The sequence below is a fragment of the Myotis lucifugus genome, unplaced genomic scaffold, assembly GCF_000147115.1.
Source record: "Myotis lucifugus unplaced genomic scaffold, Myoluc2.0 scaffold_77, whole genome shotgun sequence".
NCBI lineage: Eukaryota > Metazoa > Chordata > Mammalia > Chiroptera > Vespertilionidae > Myotis > Myotis lucifugus.
This window is the reverse complement of record NW_005871125.1, coordinates 4,532,587-4,550,802: the sequence shown is the minus strand read 5'-3', so window position 1 is coordinate 4,550,802 and position 18,216 is coordinate 4,532,587. Positions and strand designations below refer to the sequence as shown.

The following is an 18,216-nucleotide window of genomic DNA, read 5'->3' as shown; positions in this document are numbered from 1 at the left end:
AAAACAATACTAGTTTTAGTATTGCCAGTCTGGAGTTATTCCAAATATGTTATAGTAAGCCAACCATTTTACTAAAACTAATGATAAATTGATATCATAAAATGTAGTGTCATAAAATATCTGTCTAGATTTTCTACTATAGAAAATGATTTAGGGAGGATCGCTCTCCAGATAGGTTTAAAATCCATTTATATTTGAAGTCATAATGCTCAAAGTTATCTTAGTATGTTTTCTGAGAAAAGCTGTAAAAAACAGTATATGAAATAGGTATCACAACTCTAGTGATAATGATGTCCATTAGTGTGATTGAAAAAGAATATGCAGACTTCTCTACCGTGAAATAAAGATTAAAATGGTATGATTATGGCCCTTACCGGGTGGCTCAGTTGATTGGAGCATGGTCCTAAACACCAAAAAGTTTGCAGGTTCCATTCCTGGTCAGGGAACATTCTCAGGTTGCTGGTTTGATCCCCCATGGGGGTGCATATAGGAGGCAATTGATGTGTCTCTCTTTCTCTCAAATCAGTTTGTTTTTAAAGTATCCTCAGGTGAGAATTTTTTTTAAGATATAATTGTGCTTGGGTTAAATGCTAATGGACTCTCTTTGCTTTGTTTTAGCTCTCCGCATTAGAGAGGCAGATCTTTGATTTCCTTGGCTTCCAGTGGGCACCTATTCTTGGAAATTTTCTACATATAATAGTTGTCATATTGGGTTTGTTTGGAACCATTCAGTACAGACCTCGATATATCGTGGTGGTAAGTCTTATTTTTACCATGTCTCTTCGTATAAATACTACAAAATTTCTGTGAGAAGATGAATAAAATCATTTAAGTTGTTCCCTCCGCTGTGAGGTGGCACTGCGGTTCTGGCTGTCACACACTGAATTCTTTTGAGACGATTATCTGTGGAAAGGGCGACAGTGAATGTTTACAATGAGAGCAAAGCAACATGGCTGTAAATGTGAGACTCACAGTGTAACTAAATTCAAGTATCACAAGGAATTTTTTAAAATCTAAAATTGGGTTTGGGTAGAATAAGAGGTCTGTGGTGGAGCCTTGATGTCATTATGAGATGTAAATATGCACTAACTGTCATTTCAATTGACATGTGTCACCTATAAAGGTATCCTACCTAGCCATAACTGTTTGCCAACTGTAAACAATAACATAATATAATTTTAATTTCTTTAGGCCATTAAAATGCACGTACTAAAGGCCATTTAGTACTCACCTCTAATGTATTTTATATGGTATATTATTGACCATTTCTCCATTTGCTTAAGATAATGTGGAAGATGAATCCATACTCCAAACTATGCCAAACAGGATCAGCTACCCTCTATCATAGTACAATTTAACAAGGTGTATATTGTGGTCCACAATAAAATGGAAGTTATTCACAGTAATTATGAATAACTTTATAGTTTTCTATAAAAAGAAGGTAATATTTTAGGCTACAGATATAAGAAGGTTGTAAGAAATAACAAGCATAGATAAGTAATTATAAGTAGAAGTGTCATACTCTAAAATACTTATTGAGCCTGAATGAATAGACAGTATTCAGTAGAATTACTAAATATTTTTTGTAACTTAATAACATTACCTCATTAGGAGAAACCTTAGACTTAAAAATATGACATCTTTCAATTTTAGTATAATGCAGTCATATCTATAGAAAAGAATGAAGTCATAAAATTTTCTGTAAATGCATTAATTCTCTACTTTGAATCTCAAAATTGGATTTTTGGTGTCTTTCATCGTATCACAGAGGTGAAGGTCAGGGACTCACAGACAGACTCTGCCCTCAAAATGACTGCCCTGGGGCGCAAGGCATGATTGAAGTCACTCAGCTGGTTGTTGGGGCTACAGAGTTCCTGCTTCAGATTTCTCTGGGGGCCGGCCTGTGCTGAGCCATGGTGTAATGTACTAGAAAGCTGTTCTATGGAGTTGGATTTGCAGTATAAAATGCTTTCATATGCATAATATCAAACAATTATTGGACTTAATGTTCTAGTTTGTTGCTATGAACACAGAACACCTTTACTCATTATGAACTTCTTATTTTATGATGTTGATGGTCTGCTGAAGCACATGTCAGATGGCTAGAAAACCAGTGGTTTCCGTGGAATAAAGTTGTTGGTGTACATCAGTGACATTAACTGGCCTATTGCTTTCACCCGCTAACCATTAATTCTACACACTCTTCACACAGCCACTGTGTTAGTTGAGGCGTCGGCCTTCTCTCTCCTGCATATGGACTCCTCCCTTGCTTTCAGCCCTCCTCCTTTCCAGTGTGTTCTCAGCACTTTTACTGAAGCAGTTGCTTAAAAGCCTTCACTACCTCTCAACAGGATAAAATGTAAGAACATTCCTGGCTGACCCACTTGACCAAATTCAGGTCTCACAGTCAGTTTTTCTTTCTTTCCTCTTCCTTCTTTCATTCCTTCCTTCCTTCCCACTTTTCTCCCTCCCTTCTTCCCTTCTTTCTTTCTTAACTTCCCATTCAAACCTTATTTATTAGGTTTCTGCTGTGTGTTTGGCATTGCATTGGGTGTGGACTACATTGATGAGCAAACACAGACACAACTATTCTCTGTTCTCCTGGGTACTTACAGTCTAGTGAGGGGAAGTGGGCCTTTGTCAAGAAATCATCCACTTACATGATACATTATAATTGTGACAAGGAACACATGTACCATGAGATGCACACTGGGAACATCCATCTGACTCTGCAGAAGTAAATGCGGAGTGAGTGTGAGTTCGCCAAGAAAGAAGGGACTGGAGGGGGTTCTGGGCAGGAATCACTACAGGGCACATAGTGGGATGTCAGTAGCACTAGTTCCCATTCACTCATTAAGCCTTTATTGAGAACCTACTGTACTGTGATAGGTTGGACAAATAGAAAAGAATGTAAATGACAGTGGCCCTGCTCTCCAGGAACTCATTAAGTAAGCAGTGGGGAGGCACAGGTGCAGGGGGCTCTGGAGAATGAGAATGCAATGGGGCAGAAGCCGGGGGAGAGCGGGAGCCAGCCTCAGAGACGTGAAAGAGCAGACAATCTGTGCACATCAGCGTCCTGGACCCTCCATTCCTGCCTGAGCTCCAGCCTCTCACTCTTGAAGCTGTGTCTGGTGTTTGTGCCCAGCTCTAGCAGCATGTCCTCCCTCGCATGCACACTTCTTTCCACGCACTACTCGTGCCAACCACACTGAATGATTTGTTTTCCTAAGACCATATGCTGTTATGTGCCTCTTCCATTTGCACACACCTGGAATGCCCTACGCTCCTTACCCACTTGGGAAGTGGGTAATAATCCTTCAACTGAATGTCACCTCTTGCCACTTCCCCTCTGCTCTCTTAGATCCCGCAGCTCTTTCTATCCTAGCACTCTCCACAGTCACCATCCTTGCCTCTGGCCATCTCACCCCATCAACAGTGTTCTCCTGGCAGGCGGAGCATGCCTATTCACTGCTGTATTCTAGGTCTATCCCAGGATGCTTAATATTTGATCGTACAAATAACAAGTACATTAAGGGTTATTGGATGAAATGATGTTTGCAGGATGAACTAGAAAATGATCTCTAACTTCAGAACATGCCTGAGTTCAACAAGAAAATCTCACCTTACTCCCTTGCTTAGCACATTCTGAACTTGAGGATTCACATGAAAAATAGTATATGCTACTCTGCCTGCACCTACGTTGAGCTGACTTACTCCTCCACTTACCTTTTTCTAAGCATTAGAATGCCTTGGGCTCCTGCCACTGTGATTAAGGAGGTCCCACAGCAAAGACTATCAGAAAAATTCACCCAAATCACAAAATGAAAGAGCAGTAATTCCCCTTGGATACCGTCACTGCTGAAAAGGTCGAATTTGCTATTTATTTTTAGAACACAAAACAATGTTGTTATATGGTACTCTTTTACTGATTAAAATTTATTTTAGCTACAGTGCAAGGTAGACTATCTACAGTAGAGAATACAAGTTTAGTTGAAGAGCTTGTATGCACCTTTTGTGTTTCTTTAGCTCAAGACAAAATGGAGCTGAGTGTGGGTTGTGAAGCCCTATTTAGCAGTTTTAAAGTACTGTTCTAGAATCAGCTGTTTACCTCTGTTTACTCCTATTTCACATATTTAAAAATCTTACTTATGAATTCAAATATGAGATTCTGCCCTAGAATTATTTGGGTCATAATTCTGTGTGAAGGACGGCAAGTTGCTTTAATTTGAATTGTTATATAGGAAAAATTCACTATGTCATCATACATCTCCTTCCTGAGCTACTGCTCAACACGAGTTAAGAATGTTAGGTTTCCATTTAATTGGTGCCAGATTTAAATCCTCCTCCACCAATTATTGGCTGTGAAGACTTGGCACATTTATTTGCTTTCTTTGTAATATAGTTTATTTGTAAAAACCTGACTCAGAGTTGTTTGTAAGAATTATATAATGTTTGTGACTTGCTTAGCATAACCCAACAGAGTAAGTGCTTAGTAAGTAATTGAGCTATTTAATGTTTAATGTCTTCTTTTTTTTCCCTAAGCTATTGTACATATTTTATCTGATTGATACACATGAATGAATGAATGGGCTTTCTGGTAATTGGAAAACAAACAAGCTCAGGAAGTAAAAATAAATCATGTTATAGACTAATTGCTCAATGAGGATGAAATATAATGCAAACCTTTTAAAGTTCATTTCAATTAAAAATATTGAAATGTTTTCATAAAACTGGGAAATATTCACAGAGCACATAGAACACATGAAGTTTAGGAAAATCTTTATAGTCTTTATGTAAATTAGAACTTAAAATATGTGTACTAAATTTAAGCAAAGTAGGATAAATAAATAGGTAGATCAATGATAATTATACAGAGTGTTTTGTTTTTTTGCGTTTTGTTTTGTTTTTTTTACATTGGTAAGTTGTCTTGTGTATTGCAAGTGTATTTATCTAGATATGTAAGCATGTAGGCATGCTTCATGATAACCAAAGAGCATTTATTTAAAACGGAGTCTTATCTCTTTTTCTATTCTTCTTTGAATTGAATTATAAATAAAATAGTTCACATCAAACGAGGACATATGTTGTCCTAACACTTCCTGCCTAAGTAAATATTTATGGATGTATTTGTATTGCTAGAGATGTCTTTCCCTTTATCTCCATGTTAAGACTTGTGTCTCAGGTGCACATTGAGATATGCAGTTTTCATATCATTACAATCCAAAATTCAAACATACAATCTTTGTATCAGAAGAAACTTACATTATTGCTTTAAAAATGATGTTCATATCATACATGACATATTAATCACAAAATACAAAAGAAACCATCTTTCCAAAAACATTGCCAGTTATAGAGTATATATATACAAATGAAATAAATTTTTGGTAAACTAGTAATTTGGTGAATTGGTCACTTGATAAATTGTAAACTTTGATAAAGTGTTAACTCTCAAACTAATCTACAGACCTTTTCTTAAGATCTTTTATAATAAAGCCTATCATGTAATCCTGAAGCATCCCAGCTGCAGAGTTTCTATCTCAACAATAACACGAAGTCGTCAAATTATTCCCTCACTTCCTTGGTTGTAGTGTGATGACGGACTGAACTGATCAATGTGAAGTGCTGAGCACAGTACCAGTAACACAGAAAGCAGCAGAGTACTCACTCTTGTTATTAAGAATTTAGCAGCTGAGAGTGGGAGTCTGCTCATCCTGGGAATTTTCTCTCTGAAAGTTCAGAAGTGACCTCAGCAGTCCATCTGGTGAGGGGCCTGGAATGCACTTCAATCACTGCACTTGCGCTCTGATTTTTAAATAGATTTGCTCTATAATTCAGGTGTTATAACTGTTATGAGTAGATTGACTTTCCTAAAAGTATACTTATGAGTTGGGTTGGCAATCCCAAAAATTAAAAACCATATGGTTTTGCAATGAATTCCATTCGTTTCCTCCGTTAGTCTTGCTTCAGTTTATGTCCTTTCCTTAACCTTTATCTCCAGCTTTTTTCTCATTACTGAGTGGTCTGTAGTCTCTCTCATTCTAATATACTCATAATTAGATTGATTTAGGATGAAAAATATCAGATACCAGATGTCATCTTATTAGCAACAGCTTTAAAATTTATTGTTGTTACTGTGACTTGGCCAGTTTGCAAAAAGTATACATTGCTGATGTAGTTTAGCTATTTTCAATATTCTTGGGAATATTTTGTGGTTCAAAATGTATGTTTCAATGCATTTGGCCTATTTTTAAAAACTCAGTTCACTCATATTAAAAGATATTACTAACAGAAGATATCAGCAGAACATCAATGTACCTGCAAATACTAAAAGCTTTAATATATTTTAACTTACTTTAACTTTTTAACGTATTTTCCAGCTTTTCTAAATTTCCAGTCATTTGAAGTCTTAACTCATTATTATAATTGCATTATTTAAAACAAATAAGCAAAACCTATTCTCAGAAAGAAAAAAGATAATGAGATATCTAATGTAACCAATTATAAGACTACCCAACTATAGATTATTTTGAAAGCCTTTTGAAAGTCATAAATAACAGGAAGACATAAAGTGTAAATTAAATTTTATAAGTAACTAAAAGCTTCTGATAAGATTTCTAATAGGAACATGGCTATTTTATACAGAGTATACAATTTATATTATTTGACACAGAATAGAATAAGCTAATGAAAGGATTTCCATATTTATTTTAATTTGACAATAGCATGTAATGATTATAATCATTGATAGAAACCAATAATTTAATTACTTTGTCTTTTTAAGAAATTAAGAATTCATAGATTTTTGTGGTAAAATAAAATGAATGAGCAAACCACTGTAGCTGATCTGTTAATTGTGTTCCCATGGCAAGCACCAATTCTCAGCCATCCAAGCTGTTTTATATATCAGTTTTCTGGGCCTCAGTCTCTCCATCTACATAAGAAAATGACTGGATGAATTGAGCCCTGAGACCTCCTCCATTAATTCAGACTGATTAATACTCTTGAGGAAGGCATTTTCTAATACATACTACATTAACAAAACCAATTAATCAGTAAGGCTAGCATAGTTTGTTCAATGTGATTGGAAGGTATTTTTCCATTATGGAAATCTGTTGTTCATTTGCTCATTTTACTAGTAAATCCTATTTATTATTTCTGTGCTTTTAAAAGATATTTTACAGGCATGTAATTCTATGATTATAGTAGAGGCACACGTTTCACTCTTAATAAAATAGTATAACAAATGATGGTTTGTTAATTTTACTCCACACATCTATTTTCAAACATAATCCTCATTTAGAAAAATGGAAGTAATATTAGTCCATTTAGGAAGATGGACTAAAACATTCTAAAACTTGACAATTTAATATTATAACTAAAAAATGGAGAAATAGGTAGATAGCCACCAAAAATTTGCGTAATTGTGTTCCCTGGAAAAGCTAATATTCAGAAAACAGAAATCAAGTCAGCGCTTGGATTTAACCTATATCTGCAAGCCAGTAATGCACTTTAAAAATAAATCTAGCTTTATTGGCATCTACTGACGGCAGTGGAAACTATTGGATTTTTAATTTGTACAGATCTTAGGGGACCTCATAAGGAGCACTCTTTTCTGAGCACACCCTGTTTCTTCCCAGAAGAGTTAGGCTCATTGACATTTTGTTATTGATTGATTTGGTATATATGCCTTTCATCTCCACATTTTTCTTCTCTTTCTCCCCACCCTCCCCCTTTCTCTCTAGTATACAGTATGGACTGCCCTCTGGGTCACCTGGAATGTGTTCATTATCTGCTTTTATTTGGAAGTAGGTGGGCTCTCTAAGGTAAGTTTATCATGCTTTTAAAATACACTTTAAAAAGAGTATGCTAATAAATAATGATGATGACTATGTATTATGATGTATGCAGAGCAACCTAAGTAACATTACAAATGGAATACTAATAAAAAATGAGTGTGGATACCATTCAGGAAGAAATGATCTTGGGAGGGTTTCACGTAATGGAACTCCAAAGCAGCGGCGTCATGGCTTCGTTTGGTCAGCTGTAGTGGAACTCGGCTTCCAGTGAATCATGTTCACTTTAAAAAGGCCTAATGTGCCATATGCTTTCACTCATATATGGAATTTAATGAACAAACTGAACTACCAAGCAAAATAGACACAGATTCATAGGTAGAGAGTAGGCAGACAGCTCTGATGGGAGAGGGGTGTGTGTTGTGGGTATGAAGGGATTGAGAAGAAAAAGAGAGAACTAATGGACAGGGACAAGAGAGTGGTGATTGGTGGAAGGGGGAGTGGGAAGGTGGAAGAGGGCATAGAAAGATAAATGGTGATGGGAAAAATAAAATAAATGAAAAGACCGAATGTCACAATGACCACAGCACCAAATGTTAGTGAAAAAATGGCTTTGAATATTCTTCTTTTAAACTGGGAAAATAAATAAGATGTTAATGTAACAAATATGAATAGCAAGGTTCTATCTTTGTTTGAATACTAATCCTAAAAAAAGTTTTAAAAAAGTGTTTGACAAAGAATGAAATCCATAGATATTTAAGTGGAGCATACATTTAACTAATAGTTAAGTACATCAGTGTGGTGATCCCTATTTTGAAATCCTGATATGACAGAGGAGGTATCTTAATAAGGCATGATACAGATATTATTTCTAGATCTAGTATTAGCAGGCCACATGACTTTCATATGATTCTGCACTGTCTTTCACCTGCCACCCAAGTGCAAAAGCATCTTAGGTTAAGTTTCTAGTTGTGCTTCTTAAACATGTTTCTCACAAACCAGCACAGTTTTCTCTTGTAGAAATTGTAGAGAAGAAACTCAACAGTATAATTACAAAAGAATAAGAAAGCTGTAATTATATTTTTTAGGTTTTTCACTGTCAACTGTATTTGTGCTAACATAGGCTATTGCTTTATGATAGTATCAAATTTTCTAAGTAACATAATGGTCATCCACTAGCATTCATGTTTTGATCTGAGGAAATCTGCCTTGACCAACATGGATGCCTTTAGAATTGTTAGGCTCCGGTTGAAGTCCATCTGGTAACAAAGAATTTTTGATTGAGCCAAGCAGCAAAAATCCCCAAAGGATTTTCTCCAGAACCTCCAAAGGTGGCTACCCTTTGTTCCACATTATCATAACTTTATAATTAGAACTTGTCATCCTCTTCTCACATTGGCAAATGTACCAGGAACCAGAAATGACATTTCTAATTCTGAGTTCATACAAATTCACTAATATCTCCCTTTAATATTTATGCTATTAACTGCACTTCACCGCTAATTTCTAAGACAGAAAACAAAACCACTTAAATCAGTGCCCAGTTATCTTCTGTAACATGCAGATTAGAAAGCAGTTTTAAAATGCAAATCTTATGAATAATATATTTAGGAATAATAAGTTAAGCATAGCATTTTTCAACACAAAGCATTTTGTACCTAGTGATTTTGAAGTCATTTTAAATCATAATTTTATTTCACTGGGTAACAATTCCCTTTTATTTTCTTCCATATAAACTGATTTGGAGTAACTTAGACAGGGATTTTATCCTGTGGAATTGGCATCATAGTGTGTTGAAAGAAGACTCAATTTCAAATTATAAGTCTTTTTTTCAATCTTGTCTTTAGCACTTATTAACTATGGGCCCTTAGGCAAATCGTTTAACCCCACTGAGTCTCTGTGGAATATAAAAACAGGAGCAGCTTTGCCAGTTGGGATAGTAAATATGATTGTTGGGGTTTTAGCATTGCTTTAAGGGTATCAGATGAGGTAACTCAGGTAAGCTTCCAAGCAACTCTGTGAAAGAATAAAAAAAATAATAATGATGATGCCATTCATTTGCTCCACACAAGTCTGATTTTCCTCCTCTGCTCCAAGTTACTTTTATGGACGGTCTTTCTAATATCAGTGTACATGCGAGGGTGTTTTTTTCTCATTTCTTTGGGTGCAAGGTTATAAAAAATGGATATGTAGTCTTGGTTACTCATTACATTACCACTAAAATGCTATTAAGTAGTCAGTCAATTATTCTAGGTCATTAAGAGGATAGATAACTCCAGAGGAGCATCCTAATGATTTTCTGTTGGTTTCTTTCTATTTACCACCTCTAAGGCTAGTAACATTTCCCTGGTTCAACAGTGTAGCCTCAATTGCAATCCGTAGTAAATCTATTCTGAAAAATAGAGCAGAGCTAAGGACCCAGACAAACCCAACTACCTCTGCCACCCGCCTAGGTTGGGTTTTGTAAGACATTCCTTGTCCATTTGTGCTGGTTTGTATACTAACTTTCTAGAGTTCTCCATTTCCTGCTAGTTCATGAACACACTTCTTAGAATTACCCTTTAAGAAATAGAAGACATTAATAGAAGTCACCTTCACTGACTGGCTTATTTCGATTAGCATAATGCTCTCCAGTTCCATCCATGCTGTTGCAAATGGTAAGAATTCCTTCTTTTTTACAGCAGCATAGTATTTTATTGTGTAGATGTACCACAGGGGGAAAAAAAGAAGAAGAAGTTTCCTTATACCTTGATTATTGCCCAAAATATTTACTCTAAAATAGTGAATCTTTCTCCTAAAACTGGATTCAGGTTAGTTTCCACAACATCTCTATGAATCTTAATGTTACTCCAATGGCAGGCACTACCAAACCATTCTTATTAACTGAAAGTATGCATCCTTATGGGCATGAACAAGCATACATCTGGTCTATTATGGGATTTATCGTAGCCTCCAGGTTTTCCCTTTGCTGTCATCTCGTCTGCCAACCAGCTCTACCTCGTTTGTTTGTTACTATGATCTTGAGTGTCCTGATTCATTTCCAGAACCTGAAGAAAATGAATGTATTGTTCAATGTACATGTATGGTGGGGTCAGGATGACTATGGGTAGGTAACGGAAGATTACTTCCATAATCTACTGAAACCTCAGTTTTCTTTTTTGAAAAATGAGGAAAACCATGACACTGATTTTACTGAATTGTTGGAATTCAATAAAGTGTATGTGACTTAGGGTGTTGGCATATTATGATGTTTCAGTAAATGGTGGTTTTTATCTTTGCCATCGGCATCATCATCTCTATTATTGTTGAAAAATTAACAAACATCACAAGCTTCATCCTGAAAACCTTTGAGACATGTATCTATTAATACGCAAGAGCTGTAAAAGGGAATAATGAGGGGCTGTGTGACTTGTTTTAAAAAAGATGTAACAGTCCCTTGTGATGGGACCTCGGATCTGCATATTAACTTCACAGCTGTAACACTATTAATTAAACCCTTTCCTTCAACATGTACATAGCTGTGTTGAAAAACTTCTACATCTAGATTCCCCTCGTGTCAAGGGAACCGTATGCATCTTTAGAAGTCCCTAAGGCTGTTTTCCATGCCACACTTTAAGATCACCAAGGGCACAATTAATAAGTTATTGCTGCTCCTTTGGAAGTTGTAAGAATTGGAATAATTTTTCTCTCCCTAGGAATACATTCAGAATGTAAATATATGAAAACTCACCTCGCTTGCTACATTTAAAGATACAGAAAAATGTGATGTTGAGAACCCAAGTTGTACTTTTTTTTATTTTATTTTAAAGGACTGTAGCTGTCATCTTAGGGCATCTTTTTGATGACTCCAAATTGTAGGAACTTTAGGCTAATATTCCTTCTAATTGGTTTTTCTGGAAAGATGTGTGGAACTTACACATTACGGACCTAGAGGATGTTCAGTGTGGCACATACACATAGAATTCAGAATGTGTATGGCTATACATGAGCATAACTTAGACATAAAAAGAAGGTAAAGAAATTCTAGGAAGATTTATTTATCTTATACTAACTGTGAGCTTTGATTAGAAGCCTTCTAGAAACTTCCAGGCAGGGCATGGAGGAGGGGATGGACTAGCCTTTACAGACTTCCCACTCTGGGCAGGTGCTTTGCATTGCCTTCACACACATGGAAAACCGACCTGCATTTGTTTCTCTTTGTCATGTTTTAACGACTGCATTTTTCTCATAGCGACCTGATTTGTGGGTGTTTTGATTCTTAAATAAGGTTAAACCATTTCTCCAAATGCCAATAATGGCACTTCTTTTGTTCTCTGGCTCAAATTGACCCCGTGGTTCATGAGGGTCTCTTCTCTTGAGAGAATCTTTAGTTGAATATTTCACCTGCACAGCCAGACAGGGTCATTGGGATAATTCTTTTTCAAGGTTCATTCTTATTACCTAGCCAGAATTGTTCCTCCGTACTTACTGTGAAAATCGTCTTCCCTGATCAAGATTCATTTCCTTCAAGGTTGGATTCTTCCACTAACTTTGGCATTGGGCAGGTCCTTTCAAGTAGGAAAGTTCCAGACCATCAATTCAGAGTTCTCCACAGAAGCAATTGCACAGGAAGCGGGGCTCTCAGCTCCCCTGAGCCGGGTGCTATCCATCTATTATTTTTATAAACATTCTAATAGTTTTGTGTCTCAAAGAATTCTTTTTCTGATGGCAGTTTCAAACTAAATCGATGATATATAGTATACTTCTTTTCTTTATTTAAACAAATAAAACTTACTGCATCTAGTAATGAGTTCTAAACTTAAATTTATCTTTTCCTTTGCATGATTTCTTTCTATGTGATCATTTTTCAAAAGGAATCTTGAAATGTGATGTTTACAGAGGGCTAAGCTAGCTACAAAGCATCTTTATTCAGGAATAACAAATCAGCAAATGATTCAGAAAAGCGTCGTAGAAACCCAGAAAAACTATACTTACTTTCAGCCCTGGTCTGTTGGCTCAGTTGGTTGGAGTGTCATCCCGTGCAGCAAAGGGTTGTGAGTTCGATTCTTGGTCAAGGTACATGCCTAGGTTGAGGGTTTGATCCCTGGTTGGGGTGAGTATGGGAGGCAACTGATTGATGTTTCTCTCTCACATCGATATTTCTCTCTCTCTCCCTTTCTCTCTAAAATCAATTAAAAAACACATCCTCATGTGAGGATTAAGAAACAACAACAATAAAAAACTATGCCGACTTTCAAAACTCCAAGAGTGATATCCTATTTACTATATCATGAAGTAAATGGCATATCTATATCATGAACACTTTGGGAAATGCATAAACTCTTTCAGTTCACTAGAATAACAAAATACTACAGATTCTGAACTATATTAGTCCAATTGATATGTCTGTGAAGCTACTGCATACATAAATTAAGCCATTCTTAGTAGACCATGATTGCTGAATTTCTATGTAAGCATTAATTTCAAGGAAATTTTGTTGTTTCAGAGAAACCACACTTATATAGCTCATATTCTAATTCTTTGCAATATTTTTAAAGACGATTTAAAGATGCTACTACCGAATTTTTTATGCAGCCAGTTAACATCAGATCATTTTAGAACAACAATGGGTAGAACAAATAGAACATGAATAAATGCCTTTAAGATTTTGGATGTTCTTGCTGGGATGTTAATTGTTTTGTTTGGAAGACATAATGTATCTGTTGTGAAATGTCAATGAAGAGTCCAAACCTGGTGATAAAGAATCTCAAGTCATATTTGCATTGGTTTTCCAATTACAAAAGAGAGCCTGGTAAACATGTTTAGTTGCATTAATTATTTGCTTTTATTTTATTTTTTAAATATGTTTTTATTGATTTTAGAGAGAGGGACAGAGAGATAGAAACATCAAGGAGAGAGAGAACATCAATCCTACCTCCTGCACACCCCCTACTGGGGATCAAGCCTAAAACCCAGGCATGTGCCCTAACCAGGAATTGAACCAGCGACCTCTTGAGGTCAACAAGCCTGGTACCCTAATACCTCAGAGGAGCTTTCATACCAGCCCTGAGTTTCCCACAACAGATTTCTTTTATATTCAGAAAAGTGTTTAAGCTGTCATTTGGGGGCTCTAAGTATGCAGCTTAACTAATCATACATAATTCTATAGACAGTTTTATTTAGCATTTACTTGGTTCAAAACACTGTGCCAGGCACTAAGGCTCTATTCACTTCCTGCACTCAAAAATGTTCTGTATCATATGAAGGATGGACAGTAAATGACTAATAATCAGAAAATGTAAACAGTGTTATATGATGAAGAAGAAAGACGGATATCACAGAGCATGGAACATAGTCTGCACTGGAATTAGGGAGGCTCCCTAAGGAAGAAGGGATGAGGAGTAAACAGATGATCTGCTGACCTTTACAAATACAGATACTATTGCTGACCTTCCATGAACAACAGAAAAGTGCTTTCAGTTGCTACATTTTTTAATCCCCTATAATGAATTTGCATTGATCCAGCCACCTCCATCCCACACTCTTTACCCAGACACTCTTCTGGCCAGCATACATCAGAGAGAGAGCTGCTTGGGTTTCCTTGCATCAAAGCCAAGGTCACTACCCATGAGAGGTGGTCCTGTAAGGAGATGCTCTAAACAGGGAGCTATTTAGTTACAGAACGTGGCTACCAGTGACCTAAAAATATCTGTTCAGACACAAGAGAGAATGACAAATTGCTGGGTGTCCTTTTGAAGTGATCTGGAGTTAATTTTCCTGAACATAAATAGACATGTGTGCTCCTCAGATATAAGACTGTCTCGCTGCACAACTTCACTAGTTAGCTTAGAGCCAGTACTGATTCAAAAGGTGTTTCAAAGAAGAAGAAATATTTTTCCTGCCAAATCCCCTGTACACTGCTGAAAGAAATATGGTGATAAGTCCTTTCAAAACACGCATTCTAAACCCACACTTATTTTAGCAACAAAAATTCAATTTGGTTGAGCTCTCCGGGGAGTTGATTTGACCCTGTTTCCAGAACAATGAGCAACGGTTTGATGGTATGATTTCTAAATGGCCATCTGATGTTTTAGCCTGTACATAGAATCCATCATTATTTTTCTTGTCCTGTAATTATAGAATTAATAGAGAAAACACTTCCTCTGTATATTTGAAGTATCCGGGGTTTTGGGGCTATTTTAGGTATTAGTCTGAGAAAATACTCTGTCCTGCTTCAGAGCAGCATGTGACAGCAGAAGCACTGATTGTGTAGTAGGTTGTGCTCACTCATCATTAACTGAGATACTGCAACAAAGAGGATAGTTATTATTTTCTGCAGACAATTAATCTTACATGCTGAGAGCATGGTAGGAATTTCACTCCAGTATACAAGGCAAGCAGGCTACTGTTCCCTGAAATCAATGACAGTCAGACGAGCCTAGACGTTGGGTGATCTGATGAATAATTTAAGACCGATTTGTTAACTGTGCAGAAGTGAAGTTAGCCGTGCAGGGAGACACATTGCCAATTGCCAGCAATTTACGACGATTTTCAAAACCACAGGCAGCAATTTACAGAAAAGATTAGGCCAGTTACTGTACACGTGTGACATTTCCTTGATTTAACATGTCATCCTGAAAGCTGTTAACTGACAACTGGAGTTGGAATGAGGTTGTAACGTGTAGTGAAGACCTGCTTTTACCTGAGAAGGTCTGCATTTCTGCTCTGGGAGACCCCTGAGTGCACACCTCCTGCTGGGCCTAAATGTGTGTATGCAAATGAGCACTGCCAGGGAAGGGTGATGCACCTTCTCTGGGAACCATTAGCACCTTCATATCACTCGCTGCTCTAATGCACTTGTCCCTGGGAAAGCGCGGTGATGGCCTTCATTTCTTGGAGAAGAAATCATTGTCTATACATTTCTTCAGTCCTGTGCCACCCTGGAGGGTTGGGGAGGTATAATCTCTCTCATCCTGCACAGGAGTTTACTTTGCAATTCTTCATAAAAAGCTGATTAAAAGAAAATCCCATTTTTATTAGTGTAATTTCTTTCCACTTCTTTTCTGTAATGGTATTAAGTTGGTAACAATAATTTCTTCATATTTGAATTTGTGGGGGAAAAAATGAAATGAAGGTAGTCTGAGCCCCAGTGGAATTTGCAACTCTAAGATACCCTGAAGGATGACTTCTGTAGGAAGAATACCCATGAAATAGAGTGTCTCCTAGTTTAAACACATAAAGTATAGCCTATGATTGATCACCTTTGGAGCTCTACCAGGAAAATAGACTTTGATATATTTTGAAACTTATTCTCAATGCTTCCACTAAATTATCAACGTCTCCAAGGATACCTACCAAGCTTAAATTTTGCAAATCAGATTTGTAATTGTAATCCTTATTCTGGAATCACATATGCCAATAGTAGTTTTTTTTAATGAGTATAGTTTTCCATATGAGAAACAAGTAAGACTTCCTGTGTATCATTGTTAGTAATCAAATCAATCTAAAAACTAAGACCAGTACCTTCTTTTTTCTTTTCACTCTTTCTCTATTTATCCATCTGGCTGGGTCTATAAGCTCCTATTTACAAATTGATGATTGGTTGGAAGGTTGTCCAGTACACTGAAAGGTCTCAGGTTCGATTACCGGTCCAAGCACATACCCAGGTTGCAGGTTTGATTCCCAGTCGGGGCACATGCAGAGACACCCAATCAATGTTTCACTCTCATATCAATGTTTCTTCTCTCTCTCTCTCTCTCTCTCTCTCTCTCTCTCTCACACACACACACACACACACACACACACACTCTCTCTCTCTCTCTCTCTCTCTCTCTCTCTCTCTCTCTCAAGCTCTCTTCCTCTCTTTCTAAAATCAATAAAAATCATGTCCTTTGATAAGGATTTTAAAAAAGTAACAGATAATCATAATTATTACAGGAAGTTTTAATTATTTAAACAATCTTGGCTTTGGGTGGGTCTATCCACTTACTAATATAGTTTTATTATTTTATTCTTTGTCTATAGTATTTTAATGTAATATATATGTGTATATGTACACACACACACACACACACACACACACACACACACTTCCAGAAGTGAAAAAAAATGTTGGCTTATTTAGAGATAGCTATATAACAAGGATTTATCTGTTTGACTAAATATTAGATTGGGATAAAGTAATGGTGGAAGTCTAACAGAGTGCCTAATATATAAAAGAGGCTTTCATCTTTGTTGAAAATATCAGAAGTGAATTTCTGAGGTCTAAATTGTGATAGGTTTACATGCTAAGGCCCCTTGCTGCTTGGATCAGACTATAATGGCTATGACTTATTTCGTTACCTTTAGAAACTCCCTACTTTATTTTTCACTAAACCTCATGTACTTTATTATGAGAGGTTGTTTATTATTTATTTGCATTTATATTGTATTTTCCTCCAAGTAGCTTAAGGGGCTTTATAAAACATAACATCAGTCATCAGAACACTTTGTCAGATACGTATGGCAAGAAATAATTCTGGTATAAATGTGCCAAAGGCATAGTGCTTACTGGAAAATACTTCCTACATATTTTTAGTGACAACTTTTTAGAGATTTTCTTCAAAATAAGTCCCAACTTTTGTGAACATTTTCTTCTATCAGCTTTGATGTCAGACACATTTATTCAACAAATTCATCGAGCACCTACTTTGTGCCAGGTATTGATTGGTGTAGGTGTTGAGAATATAACAGGACTATGAAAAGAACTTGCTCTCAGGGAGCTTTTATTCTAGTAGAAAAAAACATGATAAATAAAAAAGTACATGATATAATATCATGTTGTGCTAAATGATACTAAATAAAAAAAGTCAGGATACAGGACTAGAGAGTGACTTCGTGGGAATGGGTAGAGCTAAAAGTCCCAAGGGGCAGACAGGAGCAAGCCATGCCAAGTGTGGGGGGCTGCCAGGCCCCAAGATAGGAGCATGCTCAGCATGCACAAAGAGCAGGGATGCTGTGTTGTGTCACTAACATGCCAGGAACAGCATGAGGAGGGCAGGCCATGAGCCTGGAGAGCTGGGCCATTGCAGGATTCTGTTGGAACCTCTGGTAGGCCATGGTAAGAATTTGAGTTTGGGTCTAAATGTAATGGGAACCCCATGGAAGGTTAAGCAGAGGGGAATAACAGGATCAAAAATTGGTGTGACTGTTGTAGGGGACAAGAGTAGAAGCAAGAGGACCCAGAGAGAGATGACTGTGGTGATCCAGGTAGGAAATAAAGGTGGCTTAGACTAGGGTGGTGGCAGTGGCCAAGGGGAGAGGGATCAGATTTGAAATATAGTGGTCCCCCTCATTCATGGCTTTGCTTTCTGTGGTTTCAGTTACCCAGTCAACCACCATCCAAAAATATTAAATGGAAAATTTCAGAAATAAACATTTCATACATTTTAAATTGCACACC

General features: G+C 36.8%; 1 protein-coding gene across 1 annotated transcript in view; it reads left to right on the top strand.

Moving 5' to 3' along the window:
• The first annotated feature begins 290 nt into the window (after positions 1 to 290).
• NKAIN3 (sodium/potassium transporting ATPase interacting 3) overlaps positions 291 to 18,216 on the top strand; it is a 193,458-nt gene continuing 175,532 nt past the window's right edge. Inside the window, exons 1-3 of the mRNA XM_023755501.1 lie at positions 291 to 335; positions 619 to 756; positions 7,746 to 7,826. Coding sequence (XP_023611269.1) covers positions 291 to 335; positions 619 to 756; positions 7,746 to 7,826 — 264 coding nt within the window. The remainder of the gene's footprint in view (positions 336 to 618; positions 757 to 7,745; positions 7,827 to 18,216) is intronic.